We start from the raw sequence: 22205 nt of genomic DNA, 5'->3' as shown, positions 1-22205 counted from the left end.
ATGCCCTTCTCCCTCCATTGACTACTGCAGGAGCCTTTGGACCTACTGCAGATGGTATAAACACTCCTTTTAGTGCAGCAAGGACAAACACACAGAACTAATAAAGACAAAATACACAGGCCAACATTCAGACTTGAGGACCCAGTTGCCCACTGCTTCTTGCATATGGTGGCAACCTGTTTACTTGCCATATGTATGCCAGCATGTAAAAGCATTATCAATCCCAAATCGAATTGTTCTAGCTATCTATTCCATTCTGCTGCAGTCATATTTTACAGATGAGTCCCAAAGCTGTGCAGACTTAGTCACTACATTTTATTCATGAGTGGCCCCGCAAAACTATTAGGACTGGCTTTGTACTCAAAATCTGGTCACCTGTCCTTTGGTTTTCAACAAACAATGTTTATAGTTGTTCTTCAGGCTTTGCAGTGCAGGAAGTTTTTACGTTAATTACAAGGAAGCAAAGGACAAACATTTTTGCAATTGTCTGCACTTACTACTGGATTTAATAATTGCTTATTGAAAAAAGACCTTTTATCTAACAGCAACTCTACATAATCATGTTTCAGAACGAAGAAGAAATGGTTACCTGAGTCCTCAAACAAAAAGAATAAAATAAGGTACCAGACAGTTTTGGTGAGAGTAGGCACCTTCAGTCAGCCCAGCTTCTCACTTTTGGCCTGAAATGCATTCAGTCCAGCTCTGGATCCTTAAAGCTCCACCTGTTCTTTTTTCTTTTCAGAAACAACTACCCTGAAGAGCATTGCATTCCTGTAAGAATAGGAGCCACCCCCCACCTTTCCCACAGTGAAGCTGCATTTTAAATCTATTAGAGTTATCAGTCAAAAAGAAAGAGAAAAAAAAAATTCAATGGATCAAGAAAGTCTCTCACCGTGAACATTTTCATAGTAAATCTGTTCACTTGCCTGAAATTAAATCAGAAGATTATTAGCAATAAATGAATAATAATACTTTGTGGGCATCTACACATGCACCAGAAAGAAAGAGAAGATGGCAATGACGATGTCATGATTGTAGTCCGCACATAACCTCTGCTTTCAGAGATATCTGCTTCACAGAACAAGTTTCCTGCATATGGTTTTGATTCCATTACTTCAAGGTCTTATCTAAAGCATAACTTAGTCAAACCAATCCTAAGGCCATTGGCCAACAATAATGTAGTCTCCCACTATTCTGTTATCTGAAAATCACATTCACCTTCCTCCTTGAGAAACATCCTAGGTCCATTGGTAAATATTCCCCAGCACCTCTAGATCAACTACTCTAATTGCAAATAAACCAACTGCAGAGAGATATTCTTGTGCTTCTACCTCCCACTTGATCTATGGACAAGCATATACTGCAAGGTAGAAGGGCAAATGCTTCAGTGAGCATTAAAAATTAAAAAGTAGGCCACCCTGAACATATTTGGCTTACGAATTTAATTTCTGTTCTGAATTTAAATTTGGGTTTTTGGATTTCTTCTGCAAAGTCTCTGAAGTCACCAAACTCTGGGATTTGGTTCTGGACTCCTAGTTAAGAGCCAGCGTCTCTGTCAGGTCACCTGAATTTTTGTTGTGTGTTCACATGCATTTTCAATAGGCACACAGTTCCACAATCCTCCCAAATGCATGCATAGTACAGAAGCGGGAGGGGGGTCAGGAGTTCAGGTTTAGAGAAACTCCTGAGCTTGTAAAATATGCAGAAGGAGAAGATCAGAGCAGGCAATAACCTCTACACAGCATTATTTGTCCACCAGTGACAACAGGTTAGAGCCATGGCCTCAACCCCCACCCAACTCTGACAAGCCTACTATAGCATCCGTACTATAGCTTTCTACCCTTTGTGAACATGGTCCCATGTGGGATTACAATGCCAAAGCCTTCTGCCTTGTCCCAAGCTGAAAAGGCAGCTCGCCCCATAAAAGCTGAAGGCAAAAAGAAAGATAAGTAGCAGGGTTTGCAGCTCCCTTGTACCAGCTCCTACACTGAATGTGTACACTTCAGTGTACTTATTGCATAAAAGAAAAATAGCCCCACTTACCTACCAAAGAATTATTAACCATATTCCTCTGTTTAACATTTCCTGAGGAGCACCCAAACACAGTTTAGAGGCTCTATAACATGCATCTAGTTACCCTTTCAAATCCTTCATGCATGTATGTGTCACCTCCTGGAAGGACTTTCTGCAGCTCTTCTAGACCCTGGCGTATCTGTTCCCTGAAATTAATGCAGATCATTGTTAGATCCAAGGTCAAATTTATCGGGAGCTGATATCCAGGTGAAGACAGGCATGGCAGAACCAGATACAGAGAGGGGAAAAAAAGAGTTAACCCAATGTTTATTTAGGCTAAGGTAATGTCTGGGTAGATATCTTTCTAAGGATGTGGAAAATAGAGCAGATGCGCTCCCAGTGTTCCCACAGCCTGGGGAAAGCATCACAACAGCAGCATCTCCTAGGTCAATATCCATACATTTCTTTCTAAATAAATATTCCCTGTGTAACCCTGGTCAAACCTCTAATGCAGAAGCACAGCAGCTGACTTGCACCTGGCTCACTTTCCTTACTTATGCTTGCTGACTTGACTATACAAACGTAATCAAACAGCCACAAAAAATGACTGTATTGGGTTTGCGTGGCAAGGTTTTGGTAGCAGGGGGGCTATAGGGGTGGCTTCTGTGAGAAGCTGCTAGAAGCTTCCCCTGTGTCTGACAGAGTCAATGCCAGCTGGCTCCAAGACAGACCCACCACTGGCCAAGGCCGAGCCCATCAGCAATGGTGGTAGTGCCTCTGGGATAACAGATTTAAGAAGGGGCAAAAGTTGCTGTGCAACAGAAACTGCAGCTGGAGAGAGGAGTGAGAATATGTGAGAGAAACAACCCTGCAGACCCCCAGGTCAGTGAAGAAGGAGGGGGAGGAGGTGCTTCAGGCACCGAAGCAGAGGTTCCCCTGCAGCCCGTGGGGAAGACCATGGTGAGGCAGGCTGTCCCCCTGCGGTCCATGGAGGTCCACGGTGGAGCAGATATCCACCTGCAGCCCAGGGAGGACCCCACGCCAGAGCAGAGGGATGCCCAAAGGAGGCTGTGACCCTGTGGGAAGCCCGTGCTGGAGCAGGCTCCTGCCGGGACCTGCAGACCCATGGAGAGAGGAGCCTATCCTGGCAACTCCAGTTTATTTGGACATAACACCTTCAGTTCCTGTTCAAACTGACTTGAAGATTAAAGCTTTTCCCAATAGCTTGTTATGATTCAGGGTATCTGTTTTAATTTTTCTAGAAATCCCAGGCACACTGACAGATCAACTGCAGGCTAAATGGGATGGGGACCCATTTGTCATTCCACTGAGTTGCAGACACCAAACTCTGGAAGCCAAGTACAGGCCAGAAGTCTTTAATACCAAGATAAAACCCTGCAATATGTGGGGTGTCTCTCTGAGCAAACTATACAATCTTCATGGGAAGCAGATTAAGTCACTGCATGCAGGACCACACTGACATTGCAAGACTGAATGCCAGAAGTCAGTTTTTTCCCTGCATTTTTCAACTCCTTCAGAAAATCCAGTTTGTGTGACCATCACATACTCTATCTGATATTTGTGAGGCTGATTGCAGCAGTGCATTAACATTATTCAGCCTACAGAGCAGAAACTCCCACAGGGAGAAAAGAGTATCTGCTTTTGCAGTAGGTTGAATTATCAAACTTTCAAGAACTCTTTCTGTACCTGCAATATCCCAAACTAGTTAGACACTGAACTGTGTATCACAGGTGGGCTAGGGGCAGATATTTCCTCCATTCAGCTACCCATGCGCATACCAAGCCAAAGCTGTATATAAAAATCAAGAGCATTTCCTGCGATCAGAACTATTTTTCAAACGTGAACACTGAAATTTTAAAATAGACAGCAAAAGTCTTTAATATGTCAATCCAGTCCCATTAGATGCACAGAGTTTTTTCAAAAGGGATGCTAAGCACCTTCAATTTTCACATTCAGGTGCTGATACACCACATGGAAGCATGGGCAAGGTAGAAGAGGCTTTGCCACTACTCCAGCTTCCAGATTAAGAAAGGCCAGTGTTAACTAAAGGACCTGCACGAAGCCCACACCTTGTTCATCAGTCCTCCAATAAAAACCAGCAGCTCTCCAGTCAGCTGGCTTTTAGACTAATACCACATCAATATCCTGTTCCCAGTCAACATTTCTAGGACAGCTGGATAAATATGAAATACATTTCCACATGGGAAACACTGAAGTCTCATAGCTCAGAGCCTTAATGGACTAGAGATCTTTGCAATGGGGCACGCTTACAGGTTGGGAGACAGAAAGAGGCGGGGAACAGGTTTTTCTCTGGCACCAAGTTAGATACGGTTCACTCTCTTTATACTTATAGCTGCAATAAGTGACAAGAGATGCTTAGGCTGGCTGGGTTTAATGACATTTTTCAAGGTTGGTATGTATGTGGACTGCTCTTTAGGAAAGCGGCCAGTTTCCTATTCATTCCTCTATAGTAGCTGCTCTGGTATGCAATTTCATAGACATCCAATATGTAAAACACATGCTGACTTATACAGCCTTCACATGTGTTACATATATTTTTGCTCCACGTGGCAATGAAGTTAACAGAGGAAGCAAGAGCGATTAAAGGACCTCATCCAGCTCTCCTTGAAGTCAGAGTGAAAAAAAAAAAAAATCCATCCCATAGATTTTTACTAGGATTAACTTGGGGATCTACAAGGGGATGACAGGAAGATGCTTCAGAAACATGGCAATCAAATTGTCGTTGCCAAAAAACATACACCCTTGCAATCCATCCTAGACACTTTGCCTATAACATACCTTCAGACCTCCAAAGAAATCATGTTCACCTCTACCTCAAGAGTATAGGTATCACCTACAGCTTTCAAGTTTGTTTTTATTGGAAGGGAGTTTCACCTTTTTGTTTGCAGAAGAAACTCCCTAAGGATGTTTCAAAGGCAACAAGGCTCTTGTTCTCTGACAGAAGTCTGGAAATCTGTGGCAGGCAGACTCCCTCAATGCAAGCAGTTTGAGTTAAAACCCTAATTGCTGAAAGACAGACATTTAGAAGTTAAAATTAAGAAGGCAACCTCTGCCTTAAGAGGCCTTAATGCATTCTAGCAGAATGAGTGTCACACGTGAAAATGGGCAGGTGATTCAAACAATTAAATTGAGAAGCACAAAGGTGTCACAACACTGCTCACGGTGGACTGGAAATCGTTGAGCAAGGAAGGTGAAGGAAGCTACAACAAGGACACAAAAGCTGCTGTGCACCTTTAAATCTCTTCTTACCTGTCTTCTGTTAACCTCATTAGAATTGTCCCTCTAGTTGAAAAAACAATGAAGGACATCCTCAGCTGAGGGCTGGAGAAGGGGAGAAAAAAAGTAAATTATTTTGGTGGTCCAGACCAAAGCTTACTGTATGCATAGCAGCAAACACACAGGGCGCTCTGATTGCTATCTAGATTATAATTCAACAGGATGAAAGACAAAACTGAGCAGCAAAAGGCGTTTTGTCCTGGGCCTTCCTAGTCAAGGCAAACCACGAGGAATTCTTCTAAAAGATGTAAATAGCATTTGCATCATGACCTTAGGATTGCTAAAGGAAGAAAAGCTTAAATGCATCCTGGTATCACCATGGAGACGAAGGAAGGCTAATAATGTTTATCATAACACATTCCACCCACTGGCCTGGAGGATTCTTCATCCAGTCTCAAGGCATTCTGTGCCTGAAAGGTACAGCCTCAGGCCTCTCCCTTCAGACCTGGACTTCTGTACCTCAAGCAGTAGACAGCCATCTCAAACAAGAGGATTCCTTCCCCACAAAAATATGATTTGATCCATAGAAGTCAGGCAGGAAAAAAGGGAACAATTAGCTTATCTACTCCTTTTTCCTGCATGACAGAAATCTGGGGAAAAGCAATCAATGGGATGATCTGAGAAAAGCGTTAAGAACTCTCTCTCCACCAGGGGACTGGCACCAGCATGTGCTACTTCTCTGAAACTGAGAGCTCATCTCCCAGCTGCTGGCACACACACACCTCCTCATTCAGTTATCTGCAAAGGTGCACTTCTTACCTTATGAATTTGCGGGCCAAATGTTCCACAAAATGATATATTTCATTCCAGTGGTGCAGGACACTTCCTGATCTAGGGAAACAATGATTACAGGAGTTATTAGTTTAATTGCTGCTATTGTAGTTTTCCCAGCCTAATGTTTCTTATACATTGCTCAGCTAGTCATTTCGTTTTATTTTCTTTAACACTCACTATCCATATTCTTCCTTTAAAGACATATTAAACTGTAAATGACATTTCCTACTTAACTTTGAAAAGCAAGAACAATTTATACCTCATGCAAGTGTTTGAAGCTACACTTGGCAATAACATATGGCAGTTACACTAGACCTTTAGCACAGCCTTAAACAAGTAAACCCTGAGTGAAGACCTGTGTCTCTGCACAGTATGTTAGACTAACTCCACCAACTCACTTGCCATACCATTATGCAGAGCTTTTAGCTCAAGTGTATTTTGAGAATAAAATGCAGTTGGAGGAACAAATTATTAAACTTCTCTAGGATTTCCACTGTGCTATAGACTATGAAAAGCAAAACACCTTAGGTCCACATCTCAACTGTTCTGGCTAATTCTTTCACACCTCAGTTAAAGTCAAAACAAACTAATTTTGCTCCTCAGAAAAATAAACCATAGACTATAATGGGATTGGATTATTCTTCTTTATGTTGCAAGAACTAGGAAAAAATTAGGTTAATCAGAATCTTTCAGCACTAAATGCCCCTTCTGGCATAAACACTTCTATGAACACTGGAATATTAATATTGGGAAAAAATTCCTTCCTAAAGTTGGAAAATAAATGTGTCATCACTTACTTAATTCATTGACTACAATTAAAAATATTTCTAGGGGAAATAACCATTCTAGCTTTAATAGAAACTTCATTGATCTGCAGCCTGAGGAAGGAAAGATGAAAGTTTGAGAAGATGTTTTTTCACTTCACAGAAAGAAAAGGCATCTGACCTGACTCTGTTCTACCTTAGATCTGAGAATGCAAAGGAATAGCCATGAATAGATTCACCCAAGTACTGCACACCTGGTACAGCCAACCCCAGCCTGGCTGCAGAGAGCATTACTTCACTTCCTAGCAGCACAGCAAGCATGCAAACCACATTGTGCAGGTCATACAAATTTCCTTCCCTACCCTCCCCACACCTGGTTTTCATTTACAGCCATTCAGTAAAAACCTTGGCCTTACCCACTTGCTCCATGATACCTTAAGCCATTCTTTCTGTGTATGACCCCGATATGTCCTAAGGCAACCTTAGACGATATGCAGTGAGGACTCTTGCACAGGTACAAGAACATATGGTCTATCTGGGAAAACAGTGAACTCTCCAGCTCTCCTTGCACAAAGGACCCGATACCAAACGCACCTCTTTAAAAGATAACCTTACAGGCACCTCTGGTTTTTTCCATGATTGTAAGGGACAGATTGTGGAGGAGACTTGATCATAAGCAAATGCTAATAGTACTAGATTACTTCTTGGCTCTCTTTACTTTCATCAGACCAGGACTTGAAATCATTACTTGCTCTCCATGCAAATGTGTATCAGAGAGGACCAAAGAAACACCAACAGTAAGGGTCTTAATAAACTAATTAAGCCACACAAGCAGGAAAATTGGTGTCTTATCACAGATGAAGGGCAATGTACGTCACAACTTACTCTCAAACAAGAAACTTAACCCCTGCTGCATCCAAACTGCAAACTGATAGGAGACACACACAAAGCTCAACCGCAGGTGCAAGTGGAATAACTCTGAGACCTTGAATGTAACAGGCACTCCAGTTCCATCAATGCCAAATAGCCCAAATAATTTCTGAGAACGGGTCTGGAAAATAAGTATTTATTGTCTTTATATGGTGAGGCATAAAAGAAATACTTGACTTTATAACAATAGTTACATCAGTCTCCAGAAGACACATAAAGCCAAGGCTTTGTTAACCATAAAACAAATACTACCTCCTTCAATGAAATGTATGTTGCTTTAGACCATATATCCACCTCTCAAAAAAAGTACACTTCATCAGAGTTTCACATGCCTTCTGAGCCATCTGGTAGCAGACATATGAAGCTAGGACCCTTTCACAAGCATACCCTTACCAACCTTCTCCTAGCCATCAGATAAGATGGCCATACTACACTTCATGTTAAGGGAAAACTTAGCACTCAGCCTCTGCCAATACAGAAGCTCTAGCCAGCCCCTGCTTGCAACAGGATGCTGCCCTAGAAGCTACATTAGCCTTAAAAAGTATGATTATTTCTTCACCTCTGAACAAAAGTTGATCATCACTTAAATGTACTATTGCAGCAAGGCAGCTGCAAGGAATGAGATCCAGCCACAGAGCACATAAGGTATGTAGGTCACCATATAAAACTCCTGTCATTTTCCACAGCTCTGAGAAGTCATGCATTTTTTGAAAAGAACATTTGCCAGAATAAAGGTTACAAACCAATAGCTCTGTTTAATGATGTCAATAAGTCAATAGCACATCCTCTTTAAGTGTTTGCCTTCTCAGGTAAGCAGTGCTTTTTAATTCTTCACACAAGTATGGCTTCAGCTCCTGCTGCACCTCCTCCTCCATCATCCTCACTCTGTTCTCCCACCAACAGTCCCATCTTTATGCCCTCTGGAACAAAACTCCAAGCATCTGAAGTTATAGCTCTTTTTCCATGAAACCTTCCCACACATCTATTAACGCACAAAAGGAACAACCTGAAGTTCAAGAGCAGCAGAATGTTAAACATCTATTTTAAGGAAAATTCTTACCGTTGCTATAATCATAAAAACAAACCTACTCCACTCCACAAAAGGAGGATGCTTTCTGCTTTCAGTTCCAAAGTCACTGAAGTGGGGCAATTGGAATAGTCTACGATCCATTTATTCTTCCGCTCTACCAGAGCGAGCTATAAAAGGGTCCCAGAACAAAGACTCATACTTTTGCTGACCATACATCATTCCTCCTAGCACAGCAAGTTTTCCATCTGTAGCTAGACAGCTAGCAGTCTACTTGCAGCTAATTTCTCCATCTAGTCAAGCCCAGGTGTGAGTGGCTATAAATGCCCAGGTCTGCATTTAGAAAAAAGTACTCCTCTAACACATAAAATGTACCTTCTGAAACACACTTCAGACTTCTTACAGTCTTCGCTTGGCATAAAATGGACAAAAGCAATAAAACTAACCTTTCTGCAGTCAACAGAAAGTTTACAAAACCAGCATTAGCTTACTGTGTCCACCTCCACAGCTTTCAGCTGTGTTATTCAGAAGCCCTGCAGTGAAAGACACTTGTCACTTGTAAAGCCTCTCATAAGGCAGGCTAAGAACTCTGAGCAGGACAAGTATTTCTAAAGCCTAACTGTAAGACAATAAAAGTCAAATTTAAAATCGTTATCTCTTCATATTCCCAAAGAGAAACAAGTTGATCAGCGAGCCAACACTTTGCAGCTGAATGGTTGATGCTGTAAACTTGCAATTTAAGAAAAGGCTCATTGCAAGGATGCCAAATTCTCTTGCTGGAGAAAAGCCCAATAAATGGAAATTAAGACTAAGTAAACCATTATGCCTTTAACAAGAGAATGATACATTCTGTGGTCAACTGTGCTGGCATTTTGTACATGTGAACTAAATGCAAGGGTGAGAGACACACTCCATGTGGCTCTGTGGTTCCAGACATGGAGAGCCACATGCTGGCTAAACCCTGCCCTCCAGCAGGTGCTTTTCTTCTACTCACTGTGACAAGATGCACCGTAACCCAAAGCTGCAGCAACCCAAACCTCCTTACAGTTTGTCTTTCTTGCACTGTTTAGACTCTGTATTTCCATTTTTGGCATTGTACCTTCTCAGAATACCCATGGTTTTATTTAACTCACAAGCTAGAAGAAAACAGAATCAAGCCCACAAACTCTTACACAAAGACTTCACACCAGTTACGTGCACTGCAGCTGACAGAAGTACATAAACACACCTGATTCAGAGACTGATGTTGACCCAAATTCTCCTTAAACTTGCACATTTTTGGACTAACTTCAGGAAGTCTCATAGCTGTCAGAGGTGGCATTGACCAAGGAAGTTTTGCAGCATCTTTTTACTGAGCTCTTTAAAAAAATATACAAATCAGCCAAAAAGTGTCCTTTGTCTTTCCAAATACTTCAGGAGCAATTCTGAAAACACTACATAACACAAAGATGTTAGAGATGTGATGCATCTTTGAGGAAACACTACTATCTTGTGCCACACTTCACATGAGACAGGTCACCAGAGATACTGTCAAACATTTGAGATACAGGGTCTATAGAGGTCCAGTTCAGAGCAGGACCAGCCTCTAAGCCCAATCGCAGTCCAAGAACATTCTTCTCTTCCTGATTGGCAGGGGATATGTAAAAAAACAACTAATAAACAAGTAACCATGGACTGAATTTATATCAAGCAGTAGATAAAGTGCAGAGTGCTGCAGGCACACGCTTAATCCTGAATGTAAGGTAGCTCCAACCCATCCCTTTTACTAAGGAATAGTTAACTTAGATTCACCACTGGGTAAAAAACATGTACACAGGTCTTGACAGGCAAGGATTTAAAATATTAACATAGCTCATTGCAATTGCATGCCTACAGCAGACTGAGGAGTTAATTACATTCCTTCAGGCAACAAGCAAAAAGACACAAGAATGTGCAAATTTCTCCACCCTACCTTGCTAACATCCCTCAAACCTCATGCTAAAACAAAGAAAAACTATGCCTCCATATACTCATAACCCCCTGCCATCCAAACAAAATGCATACATTGCTCTGGATTCAGGCCTGTGATTCCAGAAAAGCAGTCAAGAAATCAGTGACTAGGTCAATGAAGATCAGAGATGATTTTGAATCTATTTCTGCAGACGTTCAATTTTACCATTACCTACTAAAGATTTGTATTTCTTCACATTACAGCAGCTAGAATATTATTCAGCTCTGTAAGGGTCCTGTGGTTAGCTCTGTTGGAGGGCTTACGTTTCCCAGGGGAAGAGTCACTACTACCAGAAGCGGTTCATCAGGTCAGTCTCCCTGCCTGGTGATGCAGAGCGTCTGTCTGCTTTCCATCCCACTGTGGCCCCTATATGCTTCTACACTCTGAGTGTAAATCTATACTTAGTCCTGCTTAAGTCATGGTAACTGCAGCTACTAAAGCTAGATTCAGAGAAACAACTATTAGCCTCTCTAGAGCAGGAGTTCCACTTCAATACAACTGGTTAAAAATAGATCAGCTGTCTGGCTGAATAACGAAGGGATCACAGAAGACAGCTTGGATTACTGGCTTCATTTTGCCAAGGATCTTTTAGAGCCAAGTTTTCTTTTACACATGTACAGCTCCTTGCGTGTTTTCTGCACATGGTCATAAAATGCCTGCTATTTGCACACAACAGGCAAGACCATAGGAAATAACACCTTTGACATACAGAGGATATAGCAGAAGATTGCTGAGACACTCATTGTTATTCCTTCCTCCCTACCTGCAAATAAATTAATTGGGGAGCTGCCTCTAAATGTTCCAACTGTTCTTGTGGAGGATGTTTACTACAGCACTAGATACCATGTCAATTAGGAGATGGGTCATAGTCTTCATTAATTAGTCACGTGGATGATATTTTTAGAATAACTGGACGACGTCAGCAAAACCAAATGTTTGCTTTTTTACCAACATCTCACTGCTTCCTCATTCGTCCTTCTTAATGAAGGCCCTGTTCACATCAGTGTAAATTCTTTAGCACCATCTTCTGCCATATGTTTTGCTACCATTCAGTTTATGGGAGCCTCAATCCATGAAACCCCTCAGCACCACAGTAACACAAAAGGACATGCCATCTAGGACCAGATCTCCCAACAATTCTCCCAAGATAAGCCAGCCTTACCTTCCACAACACTGGGCTCATCTTGGTATGACCTCCACTTTGAGATGCTCAGCACCCTGTATGACTAGATCCCGGACAACCAGGGGATCAGGCCCAGCCAGCATGGATTCATGAAAGGTAGGTCTGTGCTTGACCAACCTGATCTCCTTCTATGAGCAGGTGACCCACATAGTGGATGAGGGAAAGGTTGTGGGTGTTGTCTACCTGCACTTTAGTAAGGCCTTTGACACTGTCTCTCACAGCACACTCCTTGAGAAGCTGGTGGCTCATGGCTTAGACAAGTATACTCTTCGCTGGGTGAAAAACTGGCTGGCTGGACGAGCCCAGAGGGTTGTGGTGAACGGAGCTAAATCCAGTTGGTGCCCGGTCACGAGTGGTGGTCCCCAGGGCTCAGTTTTGGGGCCAGTTCTCTTTAGTATCTTTATCAATGATCTGGACAAGGGGATTCAGTGCACCCTGAGCAAGTTTGCAGATGATGCCAAGTTGGGAGGGAGGGTCGATCTGCTCGAGGGTAGGAAGGCTCTACAGAGGGATCCGGACAGGCTGGATCGACGGGCCGAGGCCAACTGCATGAGGTTCAACAACGTCGAGCGCCGGGTCCTGCGCTTCAGTCACAATAACCCCATGCAACGCTACGGGCCTGGGGAAGAGCGGCTGGAAATCTGCCCGGCAGAAGACCTGGAGGTGCTGGTAGGCAGCCGGCTGAATATGAGCCAGCAGTGTGCCCAGGTGGCCAGGAAGGTCAACGGCATCCTGGCCTGTATCAGAAAGAGCATGGCGGTGATTGTTCCCCAGTACTCGGCACTGGTGAGGCCGCACCTCGAGTCCTGTGTTCAGTTTTGGGCCCCTCACTACAGGAAAGACATTGAGGTGCTGGAGCATGTCCAGAGAAGAGCAATGAAGCTGGTGAAGAGCCTGGAGCACAAGTCTTATGAGGAGCAGCTGAGGGGACTGGGGTTGTTTAGTCTGGAGAAAAGGAGGCTGAGGGGAGACCTGATCGCTCTCTGCAACTACCTGAAAGGAGGTTGTAGCGAGGTCAGTGTTGGTCCCTTTTCCCAAGTAACAAGTGATAGAATGAGAGGAAATGGCCTCAAGCTGTGGCAGGGGAGGTTTAGATTGGATATTAGGAAAAATTTCTGTACTGAAAGGGTTGTCAGGCATTGGAACAGGCTGCCCAGGGAAGTGGTGGAGTCACCATCCCTGGAGGCGTTCAAAAAATGCATAGACATGGCACTTCAGGACATGGTTTAGTGGGCATGGTGGTGTTGGGTTGACGGTTGGACGTGATGATCTTAGAGGTCTTTTCCAAACTTAATGATTCTGATCCTGCATATACAACTGTACTCTAAATAGCGTACAGCTTGAGTTGTAGCCCTCTCCACCTTTCCCCCCCCCCCCCCCGCAATCAGAGCGCGAGAGAAATGGATTAATCCAGTCTTAATTCATGTGAAGACAATTCCTTCACTAAAACTGCTGTCAGGCAGCTCAGAATTTCAGGTTAGGTGTTTCTGTGTGTAACGCTATTTTTGTCCTTTTAAGTTTGCTGCATGTCAAGCAGCGATTCTCAACAGAGCTGGCAAACCCTAGTTTTCTCCAAAGTTGGAGCACTGCACCAACAACACCGTGACAACATCAGTTTCATTCAGCAAGGAGTTTGCCCAACTCAAACTGCAGTCCTCTGGGGTGTCTTTGCATCACTTTTGGAATATAACTCTGCTAGCCTGAGGTCCAACAGTCACAGCATGAAAGGCCTTCTCTATTGCTACCTAAGCTCTGTGAGAACTCTTGGAAGCGATAAAGGACATGCAAGTGCATGCACAGAGATTAAGGATGCTATTGTAACCTAGCAAGCACGTCTGGTATCATTCAAGTTTTTGTTCTGTTTGGTACATGTACATCAAGGCTGTGTAGCGTAACAGGATTATTTCTGAATGGCTGAATACTGGATTTTCTTCTACTTCATGCCCATGAGAAATGGGAGATTTGCTTCAGGTCCTCTAAGCATGCCATCTGCAGGGATTCATGCGTCCAGCCATCTGCAGACAGCCAGAGGAAACCTGGTTTCCATTCAACAGTTCACACAGCAAGTTTGCAGGAGTCTCCTAAGGAGAATGCTGCAGGGAACTAGAGCATCACTTCATGCGAACAGCCTATAACACGTGTCCCTTCCCCAGTGGGTTAGGTGTTCACTTTGATGGGGCTTCTTGTGGCCAGAAGTATGCTTCAAGAGCCAGCACTGTGACAAAGACTGCATACAGTGCGGCAGCCGGAACACATCCTATGAGCAGCACAGATACAGGGTACTAAACGGACTGAGTAGTCACTAAATCCAATCAGTCACTGAGGCAAAAGGGTCAGTAGAGGGCTCTAGCAGTGGTGCCTTCCAGGTCTGTGTTTATTGTTTTTATATTACTCCTTTGATCCCAGAAAGTAGGTTGCTTAATATTTTAATGGCTTTCTTCCACCATTGAAACTAACATTTCATGTTTAAGAATCTAAATCTCTTCTGCTTCAGTGTCCTTTATGACTTTTAATAGTTTTTAATAATTTTTAGAGCTATTTCAAATAAAAGCAGTGAGCCCTGAAGTATTACTTCATAGTTTGCCTGAAGGCCTCTATAGGCATCACCTCTCTCTGCATTCCGGACTTCAGCAGCATTTTTGAAAACATTGTCTAGACAATTAGAAGGTAGAAAAATCCAGGCTAAATAAGACTCGATTTTTTTAGAACTTCAGCTTAGCCTCTGCAGAATGAAAGAAAGTTTTAAAGATAAAGGATATGGGATAATCTACTCCACCACAGTAAGTCTTTCATCAGCCTCCTCAAAGGCTAAACAATTAGCTCCACACCATATTGTACACACTAGTAGCTTAAACACCATAAACCCTCCTCCAAATTCCACTGGAGACCAAGGACATTTTTACATCAGACTGTGTACATTTCTGCACCAGAAAAATCCCAGAAATAGAAATCTTGCAACTGTCAAAGCAGGATTTTTTGTTGGATACCTGGATACATACACTGAGGTAAACCTGCCTACTTTAAAGTTTGTGCCAAGCCTCATATTTCCACCCAAACTCATAATCCCTTCAGCAAGCCTAGAAAGTCATGCCTTTTAGTAAGAGGACAGAACAGAACTTGAAATAAGTGGCTGTTAAAATTACATTAGCTTTGAGGTGTAACACAGCACAACCATCAGATTTGAGAAGACCTTCAATTCTGCTTCAACTTTCAGGGAAATGCAGTTTGCAAAGCCATCTGCAGTACAAATCATGCTCTGTTTTTTTTCTTTTTTTTTTTTTTCATATGTAGCAATAAAAGTATTCCAACTAATAACTAAACAGCCAAAGCAACAAAATGCATTAGACAGGTAGATATTTCCACTGAATAGAGTAAAAAAAAAATAAAAAACTTCCCCCCGAAGCATTAGAACAACTGACATACTAAAATATCCAGTGTCTCAGTCTTACATTTTACCCAGTATTTTGTAATAAAGTGTTATGTAATTCCAAGTCATTTATACTAACGGAATGTGGGAGCTACTGCAAAACACTCAAGAGGATCAGTCAGAAAGCTTCGTCTGTGAGCACTTTTGGCAACTTGCAAATACTTTCCTGTCTCTGAAATTTATGGTTAATAATGTCAGTACCATGGCTCTGGCATGCATATTCCCCAGTATTTCCAAACCTTTGGCTCAAAACAACTACTCTTAATCAAGAAAATTAGGAGAATCATTTTAGCTAGTACTTTTTTATACTTCTTTGTAAATTTTTTAATTACTTCAGTACGAAGCTTTCCAAAACTCAGCACATACCTATTTCACACTGCTCCATCTACAATCTAAAGGCCTGTAAAGAGGCAAACTTACCAGTACCAAGAAGATGACACTATCACAATTAGTGATAAAAAAAGTGAGGTAGAAGTTATCTTCAGTATAAACAGTTAAGCAGTCAAAATATGCATTTGATTAGCAGGAAACAAAGAAAATGTGACTCAGCGTAGGGAAAATAAAGCTCTCTTTAAATAAGGCATTCTAGCTGTTTTCCATCACAACGGCCAAAATCGGACCCTTTCAAAGAGAGCAGCCACCTCTCAGAGCCCGGTCTTTACCTGCAAGTTGCTGCTCTAGAACGTTCAGAGTTAAGGAGCAAGCAGTTCAGAAGCAGACCTCCAGGCAGGCGAGCATTTCCTCCACGTTTTCAGCTACAGAATTAATGCCTGCAATAATAACTCTCCAGCCCCTGCTTTCATGAGTGCCTCAACCTTCATGGTTCATAGGGAAACTAGAGGTGACCAGGGTGCTGCCCTCCTCCCAACCACTCTTTTAAGAAACTACAGGGTCAAGTACACAATAAAGCTTCTATATCAGCCACAGCAAAATTTATAACAATTTAATTTACAGAGCACAATGGGATTATATACTAGACCTACCAAAAAAGTTACCACAACAAAAACAAAGCTAGAGTAGTAAGGAGTTTCTCAGGTCCCTTGGGGACACAGTGACTTCTACAAAACCAAAATCCAACGAAAACCTCCTCGGTATCAGTATATGCCATTCCAGTTCATGCCTAGAGAAAGATTTCTTTGAAAAAGAACAGAGTAGAACTGACTTACTTGTCTAGAATGAAATACAAATCAAATCCTCCGTAACAGGCAGGACCACCATTCTCTCTCTTTCCACCTTGTCCATCACAGGCTAGCATAAAAGTTGCTAGGAAGAGACATTTGAAGCCAAATCTCAAGATGCTTTGCTTTGCAATGGCCATTATATCCAGAGAGGAGGAGAAAAAGAAATCTCTTCTTCCAAGGCTCCTTTATTTCACAGGTTTCTCCACAAAAGCCATTCAATGACCTTTAAATATATAAATGTGTGTATTTTATTCCTTAAAACTCCACTTGCAACAGTTGTCCTCAGGAATTGCAAGACTTTCCCCCTTGTTTCCCTTGCACTTCTGTTTCTTGGTTTCAGATTTCAAGATGCACAATACTGTATTTCACTTTTTTTTTTTTTAAAGGGACTTGACCCTCAGTCTCACTTGCAGCTCTCTGAAAGCAGCACCATTGTTTTGCAAGAGAATGAGCAGCCTCCTAACAAATCTTGCTTTGTCACAGACTTCAGAAAACACAGGGAGGGTTTGCGGTTCCTCCCCCCCCCCCCCCCAATTATTATTGTTATTATTAAGAATGGTAAGTTTTATTTTCCCTTAGCAAAAAAAGCTCAGAGATTGCCACCTTGTGGCCAAAACTCAAGCTGACTGGAGTCTCTAGTTTCAAGCATCTCATTCATGCACCGAGCACACAGCACACACATACCACAGCAGCTTTAGCTACGAACGTAGAAGCGGCTTGCTTACAGCAGTCACACAGTACTGTGCAAAGACATCTTTGTTTCCCACGTAGGTAACATCTGAGTTTAAAGACCTTTAAAGACCTGGAGTAGCTTCACAAAAGTTAAAGTGACAAGCCACGCCAGGTTTCATCCCTTGTGTTTTCTCAGCCCTGAGAAATATCAAGCAATATCTGTGCCTGTGAAACAGGCTTCCCCCTCTTACCATCCTTAGCAAACTCATTTCAGCCACTAGAGCCTAAACCCTCCCTCTTCCAAAAAAACTTGCTGGAAAATGTAACTTCAGCTTCACTTGCATTTTCTGTCTCCTTCCCCAAACAGCACCACAAGCTCCAAAACCTAAGCAAGACAGCTCAAAAGCAAGAGCATTCCCCAGTCAGAGCAGCCCCCCCTACCAACAAAAGCTAAACTAAAGATCCCAGGAGCAGGGGGCTCCTAGCCTTCCCTCTCAAATCCTGTCAGGCTCTAGCAACACACCTGTTCTCCCAGTACTAACTGCTGGTTCGTAGAGCAGCTTCAGGTGTTGCATCAAGTGCAGGGGGACCAGGTCAGGTTTCTGACAGGAGATGCAAGTGCACTTGAGTCAGGCTTTTAAGCTGTTCTTCATCGCTTAAAGAGTTAAATTTGTCTTTAAAAAATTCTTAGCAAAAGCAAACAATCTGAGGAAAGACCAGGAAATGTAGCAGGATAGGTTTCAAGGGAAAATGACAAACAGCATGATAACAGACTTGTGACTGAAGTGGAAACACCTGGATTACAAATTAGTCAGGCACCTTGCTGCATTGATGATTAAAACTTTGGCAGTGTTCTCCCTCCCACACCTGGCTATGCTCAGCAAATACACCAGCTCCATCACCTCTAATGTGGATAATACAGAGACATGGGCAAATGGTACCTCCTCAGTCCTGCTGTCAAATCCTGATCAGACCTGAAAGAAGTGGAGATCCCTTGGAAGTCAAAGCTTCTCTAGGGCTAGACAGGAGCAGAACCAGGTGTTTTGTAGGTGGATATTTTGGGCTTCCATACCTAAACTCAAGGGGAGTTGGGAGTGCGGGTATGAGTCTTGTAATTTATCTCTCAGTCTGAAAGGAGAGTAGTAACACAGCTCATTACCAAATAGGCAAAAGATCTATATCAGGCTTTCTACAAGGAACAGAAATAAAACACAATGCCAGAAACATTTATGAGAGCTTTTTGCTGAGGTAGCTGTGGTGCTGCCCAAACTGAGGGTTAGCACCTGCACTAGGCTTGGGCAGGCAAAATGTGAGGGCAGGTGCTCCTTTTTGGGTAGTTGTGAAAAAGAGGCGGAGCTGCCACCTGCTGATTTGCATATCTGAGTGATGTGATTGCTTACATCCTGTGACAGGAGGCTGCTGGGAGATATTCTAAAGTGTAGAGCTGTAGCTCCTGTAGCCAGCATAGGTGTGCTAGGTAATCAGGTAATATTTGGCGATTTTAAAGTTTCATATGGGTGCTCTGGAACAAATCTGTTTATAGTTATGAAGCTTGAATTGCACAAACCATGAGGTTATGTGTAGAGAGTTTTGTGTGTGTCTTTGAAGGTTGTACTGCCCTGGGGAAGGGAATGAGACTAGTCCATGGATTCTTTTTCGGTATTTTAAAAGAAAATGAGCTGAATGGAGGATGTAAAAATAGGAAGGGTAGAAGAAAAGCTTCCTCTCTAGGGACTGATGTGCTGTTTTTGAGAAATTTTGGAAAAGTACTTAGGGCCAGGTTGTGATCTGAGGTACAGCTAGGGCTCCTGCCACAGCTGGATAAAGTATCTTCTTGTCACTAGCTTATGACCTGTGTCTGCCTAAAGATTAAAAGCAGACTAATAATCTCTTTCATTTGTTTCTGACTGGCCCCGAGTTGAACAAATATAGAGAGATTAAAAAGAATAAAAAACCCCTGTACCTCAGGAAAATAACTTTGGCCTGAAGCTAGCAGGGGGAATGGAGGAGGAGATCAGATTCTCTGTGTAGCTGTGGATTCAGGCTGACAGAAGGCCTGGGAAAGTTTGGGGAAAAGCCAAGGAATGAGGCATCAGATGAAGCTTAGAGCACTCTGAGATGGAGGGAGCTGCTGACAAAATGAAACATCATGCTTTGTGCTGTAACTCTGATTTTCTTCGGGGCTAGTCCTCTTCATATGCTTATCTTAAGAATGTGTCTTTTTGTTTATGATCTGGTAATAGCACCATCAACACTCTAAGAAAAGCAGCTCTGTAATGGGAAGCTCATGTGAGACACAGGAGGGGGCGTTGGAATTTCTGTCTGTCCCTCCCTCACTAAAAATGCTAGAAACAAAGACATTATGAAGACTATAGCTTTTGTGTGAAATACCTAGCAGTTCTTGGAGAGACTGGGTGTGTTGTATTTTTTGTGTGAAAGAGACAAGAAATAAGGTGTTTTAATTGCACAGCAGTTCAATGGTTAATTAAGCTCCTGCTGATGCCTGTGGTGTGTGAATAGAATTTGCATATGTAAATGATGGGGGAAGTGGTATTAGCAGGTTTTCTTATCTACTCCCTTATACGTATCTGTGGGCCCTCTTCTGAAACTTGCAGCTTGGAAGAAGCCAGTTCTGTCAGAATGCGGTAACAGTGGTGTTGCTGATAGGTGAGACCTAGCATATGACAGCTTCATGTGGGTTTTGTGAGCACTCACTTGGCTGTCTTTGGGGGTGGTTCCCTTTGGCTCACAAATGTCTGACCCGTATGGTGGATAATGGTTTCTGTCAAGATCTCAAAATCATGTTCCCTAGTTTTCTGGCACTTCAGGAAGCTGTTATAGCACTGCATGGATAATCAAGATGTAACAAATTGCCTATGCTGACCAATGTTATTACCACAAATATATTATCACTGTACAGGAATTATTTCCTTGTCGTCAATGTAGACGTGTCTTTCAATTCACTGGCCGTACCTTCAAATGGTGTCATTCACCACGGCTCTGTTAGTATCAGCAGAGCTACAGTGTCTTATGTGGTGTAGCACAACGGCCTTCCGCGGGTACGACTTGTGTGGCTTTACATTTCAACTGTACAACATATAACTCAAGGCTGACGCCTAGTGGCCAAGAAGGCCTTTTTCTTCCTTGGATTGCTTTAATTTTTCAAGGGAACAGTAACTCCCTTCCTTGTCTCTTGCTTTTATCTGACTTTGCCCTGCTTTGATTTTTATTTGCCTCTGCTGCAACATGTAAGGCTGTATTGCACTATTCTTCTGGTGATTAGAGTTCGTTCCACTAGCTTTTTTAACAAGGGCTGCTAACTCTGCATATGTATGTAACCTCTTCCTGAAGAGAACTATTACACCAAGTATAGAGATGAAAACATATGGTTTGTAATGTATTAAATAAAATAGGAGACAATATGGTGTAGGGAATAATTCTGCCATAATCTAAGAAGGCCATGCCATTGCTTTCCAAGTCTTGTTTTTTAATTCCTACCTAAACCTGCCCAGGAGCGGGGGGTGCAGTGAAGCTGTTGTCCCCTTTGGTTAGTGCTGTAGGAAATAGGGTTATGTCATAAGGCTATGCACTTCTCAACAGCTTCCCTATTCTACTCAGTGTTGCATGTATATTGCTTTTGTTTGCCTTTAACCATTTCCAAGCACATTGCCAGGGCCAGAACATCCTTGCAGCACCCCTACAAGTGTTTTGGGGGTTTGGGGGGTTTTTTTTTCATTTTCTTACAGCTGGACAAAATTCAGCCTGGTCTACTCAAAGGGGCATCTATCATTAGCGGTATCTTTCTCTCTGATTGAATGTAGGCAAAGATGATCAGCCTGGTTCCCTCTGATCCTGAGTTTGGGGCAAATGTTGAGGAAATCACCAGGGGCTTCCAGTTTTCAGCACTTCTGAAAATGGGGTGGCTGAATTTGACCTCCCTTCTTAAATGAAAGCACTTGGTGAAAGGTATTTTCTAAGAATCTGAGCTTAAAACTCTGAATGCTCTAATGACCAAGTCCAAACCACAGCCCAGGTGTCTGGATTCTCAGTCCCCTGTGACTCACAAGAATGCAAACTCAGTATTCTCCTTAGGAGTCTGTTCAATTTGATTAGATATTTAGACAGCAGTAATTAACCCCTTGGAGAAATCAAGGCCTGAACACAAATAGGGTCTTAAGCAACTAAGTCTAAGGTAACAATGATTATCTAGAAACATGCATCTAACTTTGAGCAAGTGAATATGCAAACAGCACTGATGAAGCGCTATTTGTTTAAATGAGTATTAGGATCTTCTGTGGTTTGGTTTCCACTGGTTTTAAGGCGAAAGGATAAGCACACATGCCCAGCAGGAGGGAGCAGAGCTGCGCAGAATGAAAGATTCATATTTACTGACTACATTTCACATAATCTGAGGGGATTTAAAAATAAATCCTACCGCACTGTTGGATTTCCAGTGTCTGACTCATCCTTTTCAAAGTGGTGTAAACAGGGAGAATGTGACCATTTATCTATGAGGCAAGTCCTTGTATCTTAACTGATCCTGTTCTTCCTTGAAGACTTGCTTTGGAAGAGGTTAATTATACTGACATGTGCTCCAAACTGGAGTTTGGACTGGAGTGAAAAATGGAAAAATTTTCCCTCTTCAGCCTGTGCTGTGTTAAATTATCCTTCTCCTAATCATGCTTAGAGATTTCCTTTGACTGAGCATTGTCTACTGTCTTTAGTACCGCACTTATCAGTGCATGCTTTAGATTTTACAGGACAAAATGCAGCCGAGTACACGCAGGGTGCGACTGTGGCTTTTTAAAATCCCAAATCACTGCATAGCAGAGCCTGGGAGATGGCTTTGTGGACATCTGCCATGAACTGCTCTTGGCTGTTAAATGTCACCTGCTGGACTACAGTAATCTCCTGCAGTGCTGGAGG

At 42.6% G+C, this 22205-nt stretch overlaps 1 protein-coding gene across 1 annotated transcript in view; it reads right to left on the bottom strand.

Annotated features, from left to right (window-relative positions):
- Positions 1-17092, bottom strand: part of ANTXR1 (ANTXR cell adhesion molecule 1) — a 112711-nt gene extending 95619 nt beyond the window's left edge. Inside the window, exons 1-5 of the mRNA XM_052806392.1 lie at positions 16593-17092; positions 6091-6162; positions 5305-5376; positions 2138-2219; positions 893-926 (exon numbers count right to left, since the gene is read on the bottom strand). Of these exons, the coding sequence (XP_052662352.1) occupies positions 893-926; positions 2138-2219; positions 5305-5376; positions 6091-6162; positions 16593-16744 (412 nt within the window). The 5' untranslated portion in view covers positions 16745-17092. The remainder of the gene's footprint in view (positions 1-892; positions 927-2137; positions 2220-5304; positions 5377-6090; positions 6163-16592) is intronic.
- Positions 17093-22205: the final 5113 nt, after the last annotated feature.

The sequence above is a fragment of the Harpia harpyja genome, chromosome 13 (genome assembly GCF_026419915.1).
Source record: "Harpia harpyja isolate bHarHar1 chromosome 13, bHarHar1 primary haplotype, whole genome shotgun sequence".
Taxonomy (NCBI): Eukaryota; Metazoa; Chordata; class Aves; order Accipitriformes; family Accipitridae; genus Harpia; species Harpia harpyja.
Note: the sequence above shows the minus strand (reverse complement) of the source record. Positions and strands in the feature narration are given on the sequence as shown.